The sequence below is a fragment of the Lagenorhynchus albirostris genome, chromosome 5 (assembly GCF_949774975.1).
Source record: "Lagenorhynchus albirostris chromosome 5, mLagAlb1.1, whole genome shotgun sequence".
NCBI lineage: Eukaryota > Metazoa > Chordata > Mammalia > Artiodactyla > Delphinidae > Lagenorhynchus > Lagenorhynchus albirostris.
The window spans coordinates 50,299,782-50,316,478 of NC_083099.1; the positions used below are offsets into that span (position 1 = coordinate 50,299,782).

Here is a 16,697-nt window from a genome sequence, read left to right on the forward strand (position 1 = left end):
GGAGAGTTCTGATAATTGTTATAAAGCATTGGTACAGAATTTTGTACCATAAATGGAAACGTAACCAAGAGCTTGGTTAGCAATAATTTCAAGTGACTGACAGCCCTTGGAGGGGAGCATAAAAGAAACATCATAATTATGTTTATGATGCAAATGCTAAGTCAAAGTAGCAATAATTTGATCTATTTCAAAGGGTATACAACTTTGTAGCAAATAAGGTAAAACAAAGTCTTCACAGTAGAAATAAAATATGTTGTTCTAGAAAGAAACAAATATTCCACTTGTTACTATAATATTGTATATAAATTGGTGAAATGCCTACAGACAAAAAGGTATCACTGTATAATCTATCAATGTGACAGTCAACATTCTATATATGGTAACTTTGACATTTAACACATTTGCTACAAAAAAGTACAACAAATACTAGGAATCAACTTTTAACATTTCTGATGTCAAAAAAGAATGAAGTCACTTCTGTTCTGTTAAAAAATATGTTTCCTGCTTCCTTTTAATACAATTTATAAAGCTTTTCTAAATGAAATATATTGTTCTAGAGAAACATGTACTGACTTACGTGAAAATAAACAGTCCCATATCTTTAAAATCTATACTTATAATTAATTATATGACAGAAGAGTATTTATACTCATTATAGTAATTAAAATGAAATATTTAAGCATAAATACCTTTTGCCATTCAAGATATGAAGGTACAGATGCATTATTATAATTTATATACACTTAGCTCACAATTGAAAATATATTTATGTGAAGTTTGACAAATTATGAAGAACAAGGGCATGCCAATCCAGAATTAATACTAAACCAGAACATCAGTGTGGTTAACTGGGGTCATATGAATGACCAGCAAGTAACACAGACTGATAACTTTTTGGAGCTCCTGTGGGTAACAATGCCAACCAGTCCCAAGTAAGATACATATTACAGAGTACTAAACAACTAGAGCAGTATGTAGTAGATACTTAAATGGAATACTGGAAAGAATTTAGTCTAGTTACTAACTGTGCTTTGGATGGGAAAAACTAAAATGTTATACTAAAAATGATTAACTACAACCTCAATATTTCTTGTGCTTTAGAATTCCTCTTGCATTTCCTTAAAGTATCTTGCTTCTTCTCCAAATGGGTTTGCTGAGGCCAATACAAGATTTAAAAGTGTGTGCAAACTAAGTAACTAAAACTTTGGGATCTTCTGTTCCTAATGCTATTTCCAGTCACTGAGTAGACCAGTTACAGCATCATACATATTTTCCTCTAGATGATAGGTACAAAGGCCTTTTAGAAGTCAAAGTATGATGGGAGAGGTCTCATAATGAGTCTTAGAGAATGAAGTTATTACTGAAATGGTGATTTTGTTCTAAGTTTCACTGCAATATAATGACTGGTATTGAGTCAAAGGTCCTCACAAACCCTTTGACAATGCCAATTCTGGAAATATAGATATATGATCCAAAAGACTAAACAGAAATGTAGCAGAATCACCTAAAATACTTTTTAAAATAATTGTTTATAGAATTCTTTCCTAGATATATTTCACACCAGTAACTGAATTAAGTCACATGACAATCAGTTAAAATACATATACTTCTTAAGTTAAATAATAATTATCACATAAAGTGACTTTTCTTCTATGATTCACTTTCATGTTAGAAAAAACATACATAAATTTAACAAATGTTCCAAATCAGTTTAAAGTAAGAATTTCCAGTTTTGTCTAACAAATATTTTGATGTCAAAAAAGTCTACTTAAAAATGGCTGAAAAGGAGTGACTACTAAAAATACCAACATTTATTCAACGTAATTGATAAAAAGTGCTGCATAGTATCCTGTAAAGCAGGTCACTCCCTTTAATAAAGAGAGAAAACAAGAGTTAAAGGCAAAAACACAAATGGAAACTTCCTATTTTTATGTTGAATACAAAGGCCACAGATAAAAACCTATAGCTTTAACCAACATCCTTTGCCACTGTCCTTTGTGTCTTCCTTACAATATGACTTGCTAACAATCACAAAACAGTTTAATGCCTCTGTCAACCACAAGAAAGTACTAAAATCCCCATAATATAGGTTATATTAAGTCTACCAGCAATTTGGCAAAGAACAGAATGACTGAGGTAATACAGGTGGGCTGCACATGGTTACTAAGATAACTGGCACTCTTTGATAACATGATTTTTGTTTAAGGATCTGTACTTGCCACACCCATGCTGAAACTCTGACAATTCCAATCCATAATCTACTTATTCTATGATATTAAGTTCGAAATTAATGCAAAGCAATTCAACTTAAATGTGGTGCTTCAATACCACTAGATGCTACATTGTTTGATTTAAAACCCTGGTTTATTTATCATTTAACTAAAATTTAGGAACGATTTGCTCAGACAAATCACATCTGCTGAAGCTATCTTGTCTGTTTCTTAGACTTACATACTGAAAACCACAGGAAAGTTATAGGAAAGACACCTACAAAATTTAAAAAAAAGAATTATACATCTTGATCATTTTTTTAAATTACGAATTGCCTGCAAAACTAACTCAGCACAATTTCAAAACAATTAAAAAAGAAATGAGGTTGCTTATGAACGCCATAGCTTTGGTGACAACTTAGAACCAAACTTTAGATCTGCAGTTGATCCAGACCTAAACATTTTGCTCATGCCTGATGTTCCCATTTATTTGCAGGGCTTTATGGCTACAGCACATTCTTCACTCATTGCACACATGACAGACACCTAGAAGGAAAAAAATGCAGGCAAAAATGTATTCAAAAGGCAATACATATATAAGATATAGTTAATTCATCATACATTGGATATTTGTGGATATTTTATACATATTGATTTTGTAAAGAGGTATTCCAAGATCAAATAATCTACTTTTTTTTACAGTTTTCTAAAGCTAAATTTCTCAAATTGTGGTTTTTAAGAAAACTTCCAGGGAACAGGAGAATAAGAACTATAAATGTTTCAATACTTATTAGACGTTATACTTCTGAGAGTTACAACAAGATAAAGTAAGCCACCTTCACTCTTTAGTATTCCCATAACATCCTTTCTCATCCTTAAGAATAGTTCAGGCTGATCTTCAAAACAAATTTGGGATTGACAGTGTCTATGTAGTAAAAAATGAACTTTGATACTTTCTTTGGTAATGGCCATGGTAAAAGGTATCATGGGAAAACTGCCTAGTTCTAGAGATCATTTTCAACATTTCAGCAGTATTTAAAAGCTGTATTTCACATATAGTATTTTATGCTAACTAGTTTAGGTCAAAGTTTTTATAAAATGATTTAAGAAAACAATCTCTCCATAAGTCTTTACCTGTACATCTTCACCTGCATTATATTTTCCTTCTATTTCTTTGCCTAGTTCACCTTCTGGCAGCTTAAGATCCTCACGAACTTCACCAGTTTCTGTCAGCAGGGAAAGGTAACCATCCTGAATGCATATCAGCTATTGAAAGAAATTATATCATTTGCACTGATTAGATTACACCCACTCCTTTGTAATTTTTACATAAATTGCCAATTATATTAATTTTTATTAGTACATAGTAATACATTAATACATTTTTGGTGCTTAAGAATGCTACACATACAAAAGCATAAAATAGGTACAGACAAAAAATATAAGTTCATTCCTTCCTGCACTCTCCCCTCCCGCAAATCTCTAGGTTATTAAACAGTTTAGGCTTTTTTATAGAGTATCCTGAAGTTATGTACACAATATATAGTTGCTTTACAAAATAAATGAGATATTATAAGTATTTTTCAGCAAGTTGTTTTCACTTAATATATCTTAGAAATCTTTCCGTTTTGGAAAATATGGACCTACCTTAGTCTCTCTAATCACTTCACAACTGCAAAGTTATACTGTAACTGATTTAACCATTTTTTGTATTAATGGGCATAAAAGTTATTTTCAGTTTTTCATGATTACAAACAATGTGTTTTATAATTTGATTATGAACAAACTGAAGTGGAAAATTTTTGGTCTCCAGCTCACTGCTAACAACACTAGATTTTTTAAAAAAGAAAAACATTAGCTTGTTGATGACATTAATGAAACAAAACCAGTCATCAACCTAACCTGCAAAAAAGTACAGTATTGATATCATTGAATTTCTTTCATTACAGGTATGAGGAAACAGCCAGGCCACATTAATTTATTCTAAAAGCATGTACACCATCAGTGTGCCTAGAATTTTAAGGTTTTTTTTTAAATTGGGGTATTATTGCTTTACAATGTTGTGTTAGTTCCTACTACACAACGAAGTGGAGTTCCCTGTGCTATACAGCAGGTTCTCATTAGTTACCTATTTTATACATATTAGTTAGTGTATATATGTCAATCCCAATCTCCCAATTCATCCCACCTGCCCTTTCCCCACTTGGTGTCCGTACATTTGTTCTCTACATCTGTGTCTCTATTTCTGTCTTGCAAACAGGTTCATCTGTACCATTTTTCTAGATTCCACGTATATGCGTTAATATATGATATTTAGTTTTCTCTTTCTGACTTATTTCACTCTGTATGACAGTCTCTAGGCCCATCCACATCTCTACAAATGACCCAATTTCGTTCCTTTCTGTGGCTGAGTAATATTCCATTGTATATATGTACCACATCTTCTTCATCCATTCGTCCGTCAATGGGCCTTTAGGTTGCTTCCATGACCTGGCTATTGTAAATAGGGCTGCAATGAACATTGGGGTGCATGTGTCTTTTTGAGTTATAGTTTTCTCTGGGTATATGCCCAGTAGTGGGATTGCTGGGTCATATGGTAATTCTATTTTTAGTTTTTTAAGGAACCTCCATACTGTTCTCCATAGTGGCTGTATCAATTTACACTCCCACCAACAGTGCAAGAGGGTTCCCCTTTCTCCACACCCTCTCTGGCATTTATTGTTTGTAGATTTTGTGATGATGGCCATTTTGATCGGTGTGAGGTGATACCTCACTGTAGTTTTGATTTGCTTTTCTCTAATAATTAGCGATGTTGAGCATCTTTTCATGTGCCTCTTGGCCATCTGTATGTCTTCTTTGGAGAAATGTCTATTTAGGTCTTCTGCCCATTTTTTGATTGCATTGTTTGTTTTTGTGATATTGAGCTACATGAGCTGTTTGTATATTTTGGAGATTAATCCTTTGCCTGTTGATTCGTTTGCAATTATTTTCTCCCATTCTGGGAGTGGTCTTTTTTTTTTTTTTTTCTGGGAGTTGTCTTTTTGTCTTGTTTATGGTTTCCTTTGCTGTGCAGAAGCTTTTAAGTTTCATTAGGTCCCATTTGTCTAACAGGTTTTATAAAAGGCAATCACCCAGCATACCAGATGCTACCATTGACATACACAAAAAGAGTTAAAGACATGGTCCCTGGTCCCCTTTAGCCCCTATGACATAACACAGGCATACCACAGAGGTAGAGTTTCAAAGCTCTCCTCTATGGCACTACCAACTCTGGCAATGGCTTTCCACAGAAACCCCACCTACCACCGGAGATTTCAGTTTTTACACATGTCTACAATCTCAAAAACAAAAAACCATCCTACTGAGCCACCACAAACACTTTTAATTAATCTTTTGGTCACTCAAACATTTGTGAGGTAGTTGGCAGAAAAGCGGGAAGCAAGGAGGTTGAGTTGAGACAGAAGTGTAATTTTTAAACAATTAACCACAGGCTCATCTTTTTTTATTTCAGCTCTTTTAACAATTCCCTGAGGTAGAACTTGTCAATTTCAAGAGTTAAAGGTTCCCATTCCACTAGTGACTGAACCACATAAACCAAATAATAATACTGATATTTTGGTATTTATATGGTATTTTATTTTTTAAAGGGAATTAATAAAATAAGCCATGGGATGAAATATAAAGCATTTCAAATACAAAAAGATACAGACATATTATAAAACATCTAAAATATATATTTATAAATATTAAATATTAAAATAAATTGCTATAAGAAATAAAATTTAAAATTTCAAAAATAAGCTAAGCTACAGAAAAGTAAAATTAAATAATAAAAATGAATTATTTGATCTTAAATAAATTAAAAATTTTTCAGATATTGAGAAAAGTTGTAAAAATAATGCAATAAAATCCTTTATCTTTTACCTAGATTTACTCTTTGTTAACATTTAACCACATGTGCTGTTTTTCCCTCTCTGTATATATGGAATATATAAAATGCATACCATACACATTCTTATTCTTTTCTTATTTTTGCTGAACCATTTGAGAGTAAGTTTCAAACATCATGACTCTTCAGCAATAATACTTCAGTGTGTTTTTCCCAAGAACAAGGACATATTCTTACATAGCTACAGTTCATTTTTCAAAATCAGGAAATGCAATATTGCTAACATATTATTCAATATATAGTCCATATTCAAATTTGCCAATTGTCCCAATATTGTCTTCGATAACAATTTTTCCCTTTCAACTCCAGGATCATGCCTTGTATTTATTTGGCTGTCATGTCAGTTTAGTCTCTTAATTTGGAACAGTTCCTGACCCTTTGTGTTGCATGACATTGACATTTTTGACGAGCACAGGTTCACTGTATTATAGAATGTTGCTCAGTTTGAGTCTGTTTTCTAATGAGTCAGCTAGCGCATTTTTGGAAGGATTACTACATATATGATGTGTCCTCAGAGTATCACATCAAGACGCAAATTATGTCACTATGTCCTATTACTGGTGATATTAACTTTGATCACCTGGCTAAGGTAGTATCTGCAAGATTTTTCCTCTCTCAAGGTATCACTTCCCCTTTTGTAATTTTCAATCTTAAAAAAAAAGCTAACGGTGTCATTTTTTTGTTTCAAGCATATTTCTGTGCAACTTTTTCAATCTTCCCTCAAAGCCCTCTCTGACGCTGTAGAGCTGGAAGGAGAGGATGGTAAGAAAACAGTTATAAGTCAATTCTAAATATTTCCTTCTGATTCTTCACCTGTAAGCAATCTACTTATTTGATAACTTTGAGATGTTTATGAACAATTTTTTTTTTGGTAGAGAGAGCAATCATTTTGCTAATAGCAAGCAAGGAGACAGGAGAGGGCAGAGTCAGAAAACTTGTAATAGAGGATTCAGGCATGCAGTGGTGTAGCAAGCTGCTGAATGACATTTGAAATTATACCATACACCCAAAATAGTAGTACCAGAATGTGGTATCTGTCATTTCCTACTAAAAGAATCCAATGTATGGTGCTATTTCTCTCCATAGGGCTCCTGGGAAAATGGATAATTCCAGGTCCACAGTAGGAAGTATACAAGATCAGAAAGCATGGTGCTATTAAAGACCACTAGGTCCATATCAAAGGGATTCAGGAGCTAACCAGAATAAGGTCTGGAATAAAGAAAGAACAATTTGATAATCAATAATGATAATAACTACAATGGATTGAAACATAAATGTGTTTAAATGCTTGAGTTCATAGTGAAAAAAAAATTTCACTGGTCATCTTCAGTAGATGCCAGGAAACCAACTAATTTTGAAAACTGGTACTTAAAGGGAAAGAATCAAGTATTTATATTGGCTTTCCTATTATACACTGTACCACAGGGTAAACAAAAAAGCTGAAGGAAGCCTTCTCTTATAGAAGTGTTCTGGCTTTTAAAGAAAAAAAAAGTAACAGATGATTACTTTGTCTCCTTTAATAAATTAATGGATTAAGGCAATTATATATCTAATAACATCACAAAAAAAAAACCCATCAGGGGCTTCCCTCATGGCGCAGTGGTTAAGAATCTGCCTGCCAGTGCAGGGGACATGGGTTTGAGCCCTGGTCCAGGAAGGTCTCACATGCCGCAGAGCAACTAAGCCCTCGTGCCACAACTACTGAGCCTGCGCTCTACAGCCCACAAGCCACAACTACTGAGCCCACGTGCCACAACTACTGATGCCCGTGCGCCTAGAGCCTGTGCTCTGCAACAAGAGCAGCCACAACGAGAAGCCTGCGCACAGCAACGCAGAGTAGCCTCCACTCACCACAACTAGAGAAAGCCCACACACAGCAACGAAGACTCAATGCAGCCAAAAATAAATTTTAAAAAATTAAAAAAAAAAAGAAACCATCAGACTCATTTACTTGATGGTTGCACAGAATATCACCTATGGATTAATTTTTGTTAAAGAAAAGAAGAAGAAAATAAAAATCTAAACTGGATCTGATCAAGTCTCTACATCTAATTATCAATTTTCAGGAAATATGTGGGACAAAGGAAATGCAATTAGCAAAATACAGACTGCGTGAAAGTCTACAGAACAACTTATCTAGTTTCTTCATCAAAAATGGAGGGAAAGAGAGAGAGAGAGAAGGAGAAAGAAGGGAGGAAAGAGAGGGAAGAGAGGCTCAAATGCATGTCTGAGAGAGGAGAACCTATAAAGTAGATTTAAGAGATACCTCAACCAATTTCAATGCGTGGACTTTTATTTAGGTCCTGATTTAGAAAAACTGTAAAACAAAAACAGTAACTATCACATCTGAAAAAGCAAAACGCAAACAAAAAAACAAAGACAATTAGGAAAATGTAGATATTGATTGGATATTTGAAGATATTAAGGAATTACTAATTTGGGGGGTGCCACAGTATGCTGTTTTTTACAGCCCATACCTTTTAAAAATGCGCAGCAAAATATTTGCAGATGAAATGATAAATGATATAATATCTGGGATTAGCATCAAAATACCCAAGAGGTAGAGGGTACAGGAAATAAAAATAGATGGTGGGGTACAGATGAAACAAGATTGGTTATGTACTGATAATTGTGGAAGGTGGATGATGGGTACGTGAGGTTCATCAGATTTTGAAAATGTTCACAATAAAAAGTAAAAAAGAAAAATGCTATGGTGTATCAGAATTCTAGAAAGAGCACTGTAACCACTAAATAGTTGGGGGTACAGGGAGCTGAGGAAGCAAAGCATGAACTGAAAGGAAGGATATGGGGAGAGTAAGTGACTGCAGATTCTATCCATGATGTGGTCTGGTAAGAAAGAACATGAAAAAGGAGAATTATGGGGGAACTTTTTTGCTTGTATTTGTATTATTGTTATACAACAGAAGAAGGCTGGAGAAGGAATAGCATCATTACAGGTGGCTTAGCCCTAATTTCTGAATTTAATTTTATTTCTCAATCTATTTCAAAACAGTCAGACTTTTAGGTAAGACCTCCTCCTTTCTCCTTCTTCCTTTTCCTCTTCCCGCAGCACTCTCAAACTACTTCTTTAGAGCTGCTGGTCCCTGGGGGGAACTGAATGTTTGATCATTGTTATCAGACAACACAAGGAAATAACACTATCATCAACTAGAGTGTTATCTGACACACCAAGCCATAAAGTTGGGTATGCACAGTAGCACTCCACCATTAAGTAGAAGCTGCATATGTGAGATCAACTTGAGCAGCTCCTGAAAGCACCAACAAGTTGTATGAGACTTGGAAGCACCTTCTTCTGCAACATCCACAATTTCTCCCTCAACTTGTACCGATGACTTTGTGGGGAGTTCCCTATTACCACCTGACTGAAAAACAAAATTCAGAATGGTTTCTAGATGGTTATGCGTAGTCTGATGAAATTATTCAGAGGTGGCCCTGAAAGACAGTGGGGATGAGAACTTCATGTACTGGACTTGAAAGAAGAGAGAACCAAAGGTTTGGATTTACACTGATTATGGGCAAGGGCTAAGAGTATGGATGGAAGGTCAACAAAACTGAAAGAAAAAGATGGGAAAATTGCTGACAATAAGGTCTGGGAAAGTGGTACGCGGAGGGTCCTCTCCAAATAGTTAGAGAATGTGTCCATATAAATGCTTACCAAGGGGACATGCTACCGAGGAGGCAGGCAATTAGGTGACAAGATGATTCTACCTGTGAATGTCATTCAGCTTCTTTTTGTAGTCTTCCCAGTCCTTGTTCAATTGGCTCACGAACAATTGGCCACAGTGGCATGGGCTCAATGACACCGGTTTTCTCTCACCAAGGCTGATCTGACTACAGCCACTGCTGGTACCTCATAGCAGAGACCAATACAGAGTCCCTGATATGGCACCATTTCCCCGGGGGAAGAGCCAGCTACCTGGTAACATTGTACTCCCTCCATCATGGAAGAGGCAGCAGTTTGTGCTCACTGTAATAGATCCTTACTCCACATATAAACTTGCCTTTGCTGCCTGCAGTGCTTCTGCTAAAATCTCATGTGTGGATTTGTAAACTGTCACATTACTGTCAGTACCTCACATAGTATCATTTCTGGCTAAAAAATTCATTTAACAGGCAAAATAAAAAGACAATAGGACAATGCTCAGAGAATTCACTGGTGGTCCATGTCCTCCATCATTCTAAGACAGTTTGCCTGTGTGCATTTGCCTATTGAAGACTCATCTTTGCCTCCTGCTGAATGACAAACTCTGGGCCTGGGTGCTATTTTACAGGTTAAATATATTCCAATATATGGTACTATTTCTCCCATAGGTAGAATATACAGGTCTAGGAACCAAAGGTAGGAGACTCTTCTCACTATTACCCTCAATGATACTGTAGCAAAATATCTGTTTCTTGTCCCTGCAGTACTGGGATCTGCTGGTTTAGAGGTTTTCTACTCCAAAGAAAGACTGCTTTTACCAGGGAACACAAAGATTCCACAGAACAGGTATAAATTATAAAAAGACTTTAGGCACAAGGAATTCATAGCATCATTATTTTCTTTGTTGTTCTATTTTAGTTGCAACAACAAAATTCAACTCCATATCCAAAAGACATACCACTTATTTGAAGAATATACTAGGATTTAATATTCACAGTTTTGGCAATTCATCAATAATCCAAAGATGCACAATATACACTTTAACATGTCCTGTAGTGATTAGTTTTCCTTCTGAAAAGTGGTCTTTAAATGACAGGTTAAACTTTAGTAAATGCAGAAAAGGCATTCAACTTGTGGTGTAGTGCACAGGAACACAGAACTTTCTAAAGAAATATGACTCAAGTGTGTACCAGAGTTTGAACAAGTGTTTCTATATTTAAGAGTCTGGGGATTCCCAAAGGTGTCTGGGTGTATTTGTATTTTACACCATCAGTGAGCCCCAGATAACCATAACTACTTTTGGGAGAAGTGATGGAAATTAGCAATTCCAATCCAAGCTACATCTTGGAATGGAATTCAGGAGACAATTTTCCTTTCATTCTGAACTTATGTTAAAATATGTAAAATTAAAATTGTAAATACTGATACATTTCTTTTCCTAAACAAAGACTTACTTTTTAATTATTATAATGAACAGATATATATATTTCACTTTAGCTGTCAAACTGGCACTTGAAATACTGAATTCAGCAAATACAAAGGACTACATGTAGCTAAATAATAAGTAGAAATTTAATCAAGGCACTTGGAAAGGTGAGTGAAGACCACCATAGGACAATAAATATAACTGGAAAGGCTCATGGCTAAAAAAAGGCTAATTTTTTTTAATGAACAGAAATAAGTATTCTATGGTGACTTGATAATGAAGGGATGTGATCACTGAGTGCTCACTCTGCAAGGCACTATTCTAAGAATTAACTAATTAAACCTCACAGTGATTCCATGAGGAGTTTATTATTCTTATCCTTATTTTATAAAGAAAGGCAGGTGAGAGATTACATAACTTGCCAACCAAGGTCATGCAGTTAGTAAGTGCCAAAGCAAGGATCTGGACCCAGACTGTTAGGCTTGAGTCATTCTCTGATCCGCTCTGGAACACAGACTACATACCAAAGGCTGGGACTACGGCGAGGCAAGTGAGGCACTTGTCTTGGGTGCAAAATTTAAGGTGGCACGCGCACACACACACACACACCCCCCTCAGTGATCAGGTTAATGTAATATTTTTAAAAATTAGAATTAATGCATAAATTCTATAATGAACAAAGTATCAGACAGGATCAGGCCCCTGTGTGGCTTGGCATTGTTTCTGGTACTGTCTTTATTTAAAATTTTATGCTTGAGGCAAGGGCCTCACTCATCTTATACCCCTCATCCTAGTCCAGGTCCTGCTTTATCTCAAAATAAAACCCAAACCAAAATTTTCCTTTATGTTAAATCTTGAGCTCCAATCAATGACTGGCTAATTTGATCACTGTAGTAGTCATCTGAACTACTTATACCATCTTTCTGAAACACTCAAGGGTAAAAGCTTTGTATATTGAATGAATATTAATGAATATTGAATATTCAAAGCATTCACACATTAAGGATGAAAACAGAAATCTATTTTTGGCAAAAGAAAATTCTATGCTTAGCTTTAGTTGGCTGTACTATCTTTACCTCACTGAGTAATCATGTATGCATTTAACAAATGTTTATTGAGCATCCACTATATGCCATGTCTAAATTAGGTGCTCCAAGAATAATGGAATGATTAAGTGAAGTTTTTATACAGAAAAAGGGGAAGCAGAAAAAAAAAACTACTTTGAGGGAATTATGGAGTACATTTTCTCATTAATCTTCATATTATCCCTCCTTTGTAGATGAGAAGACTGAGGCTCAGAGAGGTTGCGTAATTTGTCCAACATCACCCAGCTTGAAAGTGGCAGAACTAGATCAAAACTCAGATCTGCCTGACTTAAAAAAAATCTTGCTATTATTATACTAAGACAATTCAAATTTCTATGAAGACTTCAAAGCAACCTAGAAAACATTTGTAAGTAGGAAAATGAAAACATAAAACTGCTTACTAGATTAAAACTGTGCAAAAATATGTTTACATATGGACAAAAAGTAAAAGGAAATCATTGGATAATTGCAGTTAATGGTGACATTCTTTAAAAATTATACAACACAATATGAGGTATAGAAAGGAACAAGTTTAAATTGGGTAAAACGAATTCGAGTGTCACACTTGTATTTTTCACTATGTAAAATGAAAAGAGTTCTATATATAATATGCTTGATAAAGAAATTGCAGACTTTCAAGAAAGACTTTAGTTATGCTTAATCTGAGCTCCCACATTCTATGAGGTCAGTGGTTTGGTTACCATCAATACTCCAAACAAGAAAATGCTATCATTAAACATGACTTATCCAAATGCATAATTGGAACTAAAACTTGCAGTTTATATCTATAATTTAACAAAAGGTCACAGCATGGTCACTGAATACAAATAAAACAATTACGAAGTTTTTGTATTTTCTTCACCATATTCAGTGACCATACACTTTATCCTTTGTATTTATGGCTTTCAACTTATTTCCCTATTTAAGAATACCAAATTCTGAGACACATTCACTAATACACACAAATTTGGTTGGTGGAACATGAATTCCAACAATTTCTTGAGTCTTAGGTCTGGTAAGGGAAAAGAAATACCTGGAAAGTATTTACAACAAAGAGAAATAATTTACAACATGGAAAATAGTAATTTTACTAAACATTGGACTCACAATATGGAGTCACTTGATTTGAGAAATAATAAGTGTTCAATTTTTTTAAAATGCAAGAATGTTAAAAAGTGGCAAACTAGCAGTCATCCTAGATAAGGTACCAAGTGTTAAATAGCACTGTCTATTTCTCCAATTTCTAAAATAAGTGGTACTTAACAATTGGTTAGAAAAACCTACAAAACTACTTGTGGGTTTTATTAAATTACAATGGACAGTAGAAAGTATTTGCACCTTCAGGAAACAAGCAGCATTCTAAAGGAAATTAGTACTTACTTGATAATCATTTCTCTTAATATTTGGAACATCCATGTTGTGAGTAGAAGGGCAAATATCTTCATATTTTTTGCCCGTGAAAATATCAATTCCAACAAGGTGAACCTAACAGAGACGGGAGAACAGGAAACTGTTTAATCTTTGCCAAGATATCACTCATTACATACACAGACGCATAATACTAAAGCTGATTATGACAGATTCTTTCTCCTTCCAAGGTCATCTAATTTTACTTTCTTAAAAAAAAAAATGTAGTGGTCATACAACTGAGAAGCAGTGAACAACTAAACAGTATCATGACATATCAAGACCCAATATCATATAGTCTAGTAATTCAATCATAAGAGTGATTAAGAACAATGAATTTAGGTTCGTTAGAATGTTAGAACAGGTTTTCTCATTTGTAAACTGAATAGATTGTCTAAGTCACTAGGATTCAGGAAAGTTTCGGTTCCCAGTTAATGAAACATTATAAGGGCCCAAGAAGGAAATGTTACCTTTCAGTATTCAAATAGCTGATCACCCAGTAATTGTGGAAAGAAAAAAAAAAGTGTCATTATACACTTATAACTACAGAAACCTCATGTTCTGTAATGGAATACAAATGATCAAAATCCCAACACCAAGAAAGACCTGGAAGGGCATTTACCTTCGCATGACCGTGCTTTCCAGTTTTGGAAGTTGACATCTCCACTATTTTGCATGGTCGTCCTTTGAGCACCACGAAGCCGTTTTTGCGCAGGGCCGAACACTGCATAGGGTAAGTGCTGGAAGCCCCAGCATCTCCAGTAGTGAAATCAATTTCGTCCGCCATGGTGGGCTGGGGAGATGGTTGCTTTTCTGAGGGTACTATGCAAAAAGTTTGTTTGCTTTTTAACAACTGGCATGCAGGCAGGGAAACGCCTCATTTCAGAGAGGTTACGAGCCACGCATCATGGATCTATTATTTTTGCATTTATAGAACACCCACCCAGAATAGTGGGGACTTTCTAACTCCGGCCTTACAAACTTTTCCATCCTTCGGTGGGGAGGTGGGAGGGAAGTCGCAGAAGAGCTCGTTGAGGGGGGGGGGAATACCCGCCCAGGGCGCTCACCCGCGCTGGGGGCAGCAAATCCCGGCCCCACCGTCCCACTGCAGGAGGAGCCGGTGACTTTCCCGCACCGCGCCGCGCCTCCCGGCCCTCCGCCGCCGCCCGGATCCTCACTGCGGGGGGCCCAGCCCAGGCCTCATGTCCCCACGAAGGATGGAGATAACAGGACCCGGCCAGCAGCACCTGGCCCTCGGGCAGCGGGAGAGCACTTCTCCCCCCAGCCCGCAGCGCCGTCACTTCGACCTCTCAGACGCCCCCTGTCCTGCCGGCATCCCCGGCCCGGCCCGGCGCCTCACGGGCCTGAGCCTTGGCGGGTCCCGCGCTCGCCTCGGTCCCCCTTCCATCCTTCCTCCTCTCCACGGTCGGGGCTCGGCTCCGGCCGCCTTCCCCGGCCCTGCCTCGCTCCGGTCGCAGCCCCACCACCTTTTCCCAGAGTCTTCACCTTTCAGCAGGGAAAGAGCGCCTTTAGCCTGCGTAACCGCGCCAGTCTCCCACAGCTGCGGCGGCGGCAGCGGTGGCGACCTCGGCAGTTCCAAGACACGGGGCGGGGCCGCCACACTTCCCACACCCCGGCCTCCCCGCCCTTTCCCGCCCCCACATCAGCCCTACTTCCGGGATAGGTCCCGGCGCGTCATAGGCACCGCCCTCTCGCGCTACCATTGGCTACAAGGTTCCCGAGGCCCCTCCCAGTCACGTGAAGAGCGCCCTGGCAACCCCACGTGCTGCGGATTAGTGCACTTCCGGCGTGAAGAGCACTTTCTGGAGTTCGGTTGCTGAGGGTAAACTAGCCGGCAAGGAAACTTGCTCCCTCAAACTTTTAGGTTCGTTACGTTCGGGTCCCAGTCGAAGTTAATGGGAACCAAGCCACGCACTCGGTGGCCCTTGACGTCAGGTGCGTGGCGGTTGTCATGTGACGGCTGCCAGAACTCGCGACGCATGGGCCTTCAACGGTTGTGCCTCGTGACTGTGGAGGGAACTTTGTGTTCCAACTTCTGGCCCAACTTGCAGCCATACTTGGCATTGAAAACCATGCTTGTTCCTCGAGGAAGAGCGCAAGTGCAGTATTTTATTACGTGGCTCCTGCTGTGGGTTTTGCGGGGGACCCTAGCCACCCATGATGAGATTCCAGCAGCCGCTGCCGCTGCCGCTCCGCCAGGATCCACCGCGCTCCCAGGGGTGGGAACTCCTGAGACGTCCACGACCTAAAAAGCAGCGGTGAAATGACCTAACTCACTCTTCACATCAGAGGCTGTTATGGAGTTTTGGAGGCGAATGGGTGTCTGACTCCTACTGCATTGTCCAGACGAAAGATGTTCTGCCAGACGCAGCTCTTCCTTCCTCCTGGCATTGGCATTCCTTTGAGTTTGAGGTATGTCCGTACCTCATTAGACCAGTTGGGTTGTCTTGGAATCAATGTGGAGCCAATAGCGACTTGAATAGGATCAGGATCGAGATTCTTAGAAAGAGATGCGTTCTCCTTTTCTCAGTGGTTTCACAACCCACCACATTCTCCTGCCTTGGAGAGGTGACCTTTACCCCAGTTTATGTGGCCCTGTGACTTTGTATTGCTGTCTCATGAAAAATCCCATTTCTCACTTTCCTATGTGGCTCTAAGTTTTTTCACAGGTATTTCACACATGTTGTCTAATCTAACCTTTACAATAAGTAAGTGAACTCTCTAAACTGAGCTCAGCCTTTACCTAATATGTGAAAGAGCCAGATTAGAACCCTGGTTCATGAGTCCACTCTGCTTTTCCTTATACCACCTAACCTTTCCCTATTATTATTAGGACAGTTACAAATATTTAAAGAGTATTTATGTAAGCAGGTAGTGCATTATTCCTTTAATTTTGACTGTTACTCCTTTTTTAACTTCAAATTTACTAAGTTAT

General features: G+C 37.6%; 1 protein-coding gene across 1 annotated transcript; it reads right to left on the reverse strand.

Annotated features, from left to right (window-relative positions):
* Positions 1 to 1,914: 1,914 nt before the first annotated feature.
* EIF5A2 (eukaryotic translation initiation factor 5A2) lies at positions 1,915 to 15,377 on the reverse strand. The gene is made up of 5 exons (XM_060149999.1): positions 15,248 to 15,377; positions 14,364 to 14,563; positions 13,715 to 13,819; positions 3,345 to 3,476; positions 1,915 to 2,756 (listed from the first exon to the last, which is right to left on the reverse strand). The coding sequence occupies exons 2-5, from the start codon at positions 14,526 to 14,528 to the stop codon at positions 2,697 to 2,699; spliced, it is 462 nt and encodes a 153-aa protein (XP_060005982.1). The 5' UTR covers positions 14,529 to 14,563; positions 15,248 to 15,377; the 3' UTR covers positions 1,915 to 2,696.
* Positions 15,378 to 16,697: the final 1,320 nt, after the last annotated feature.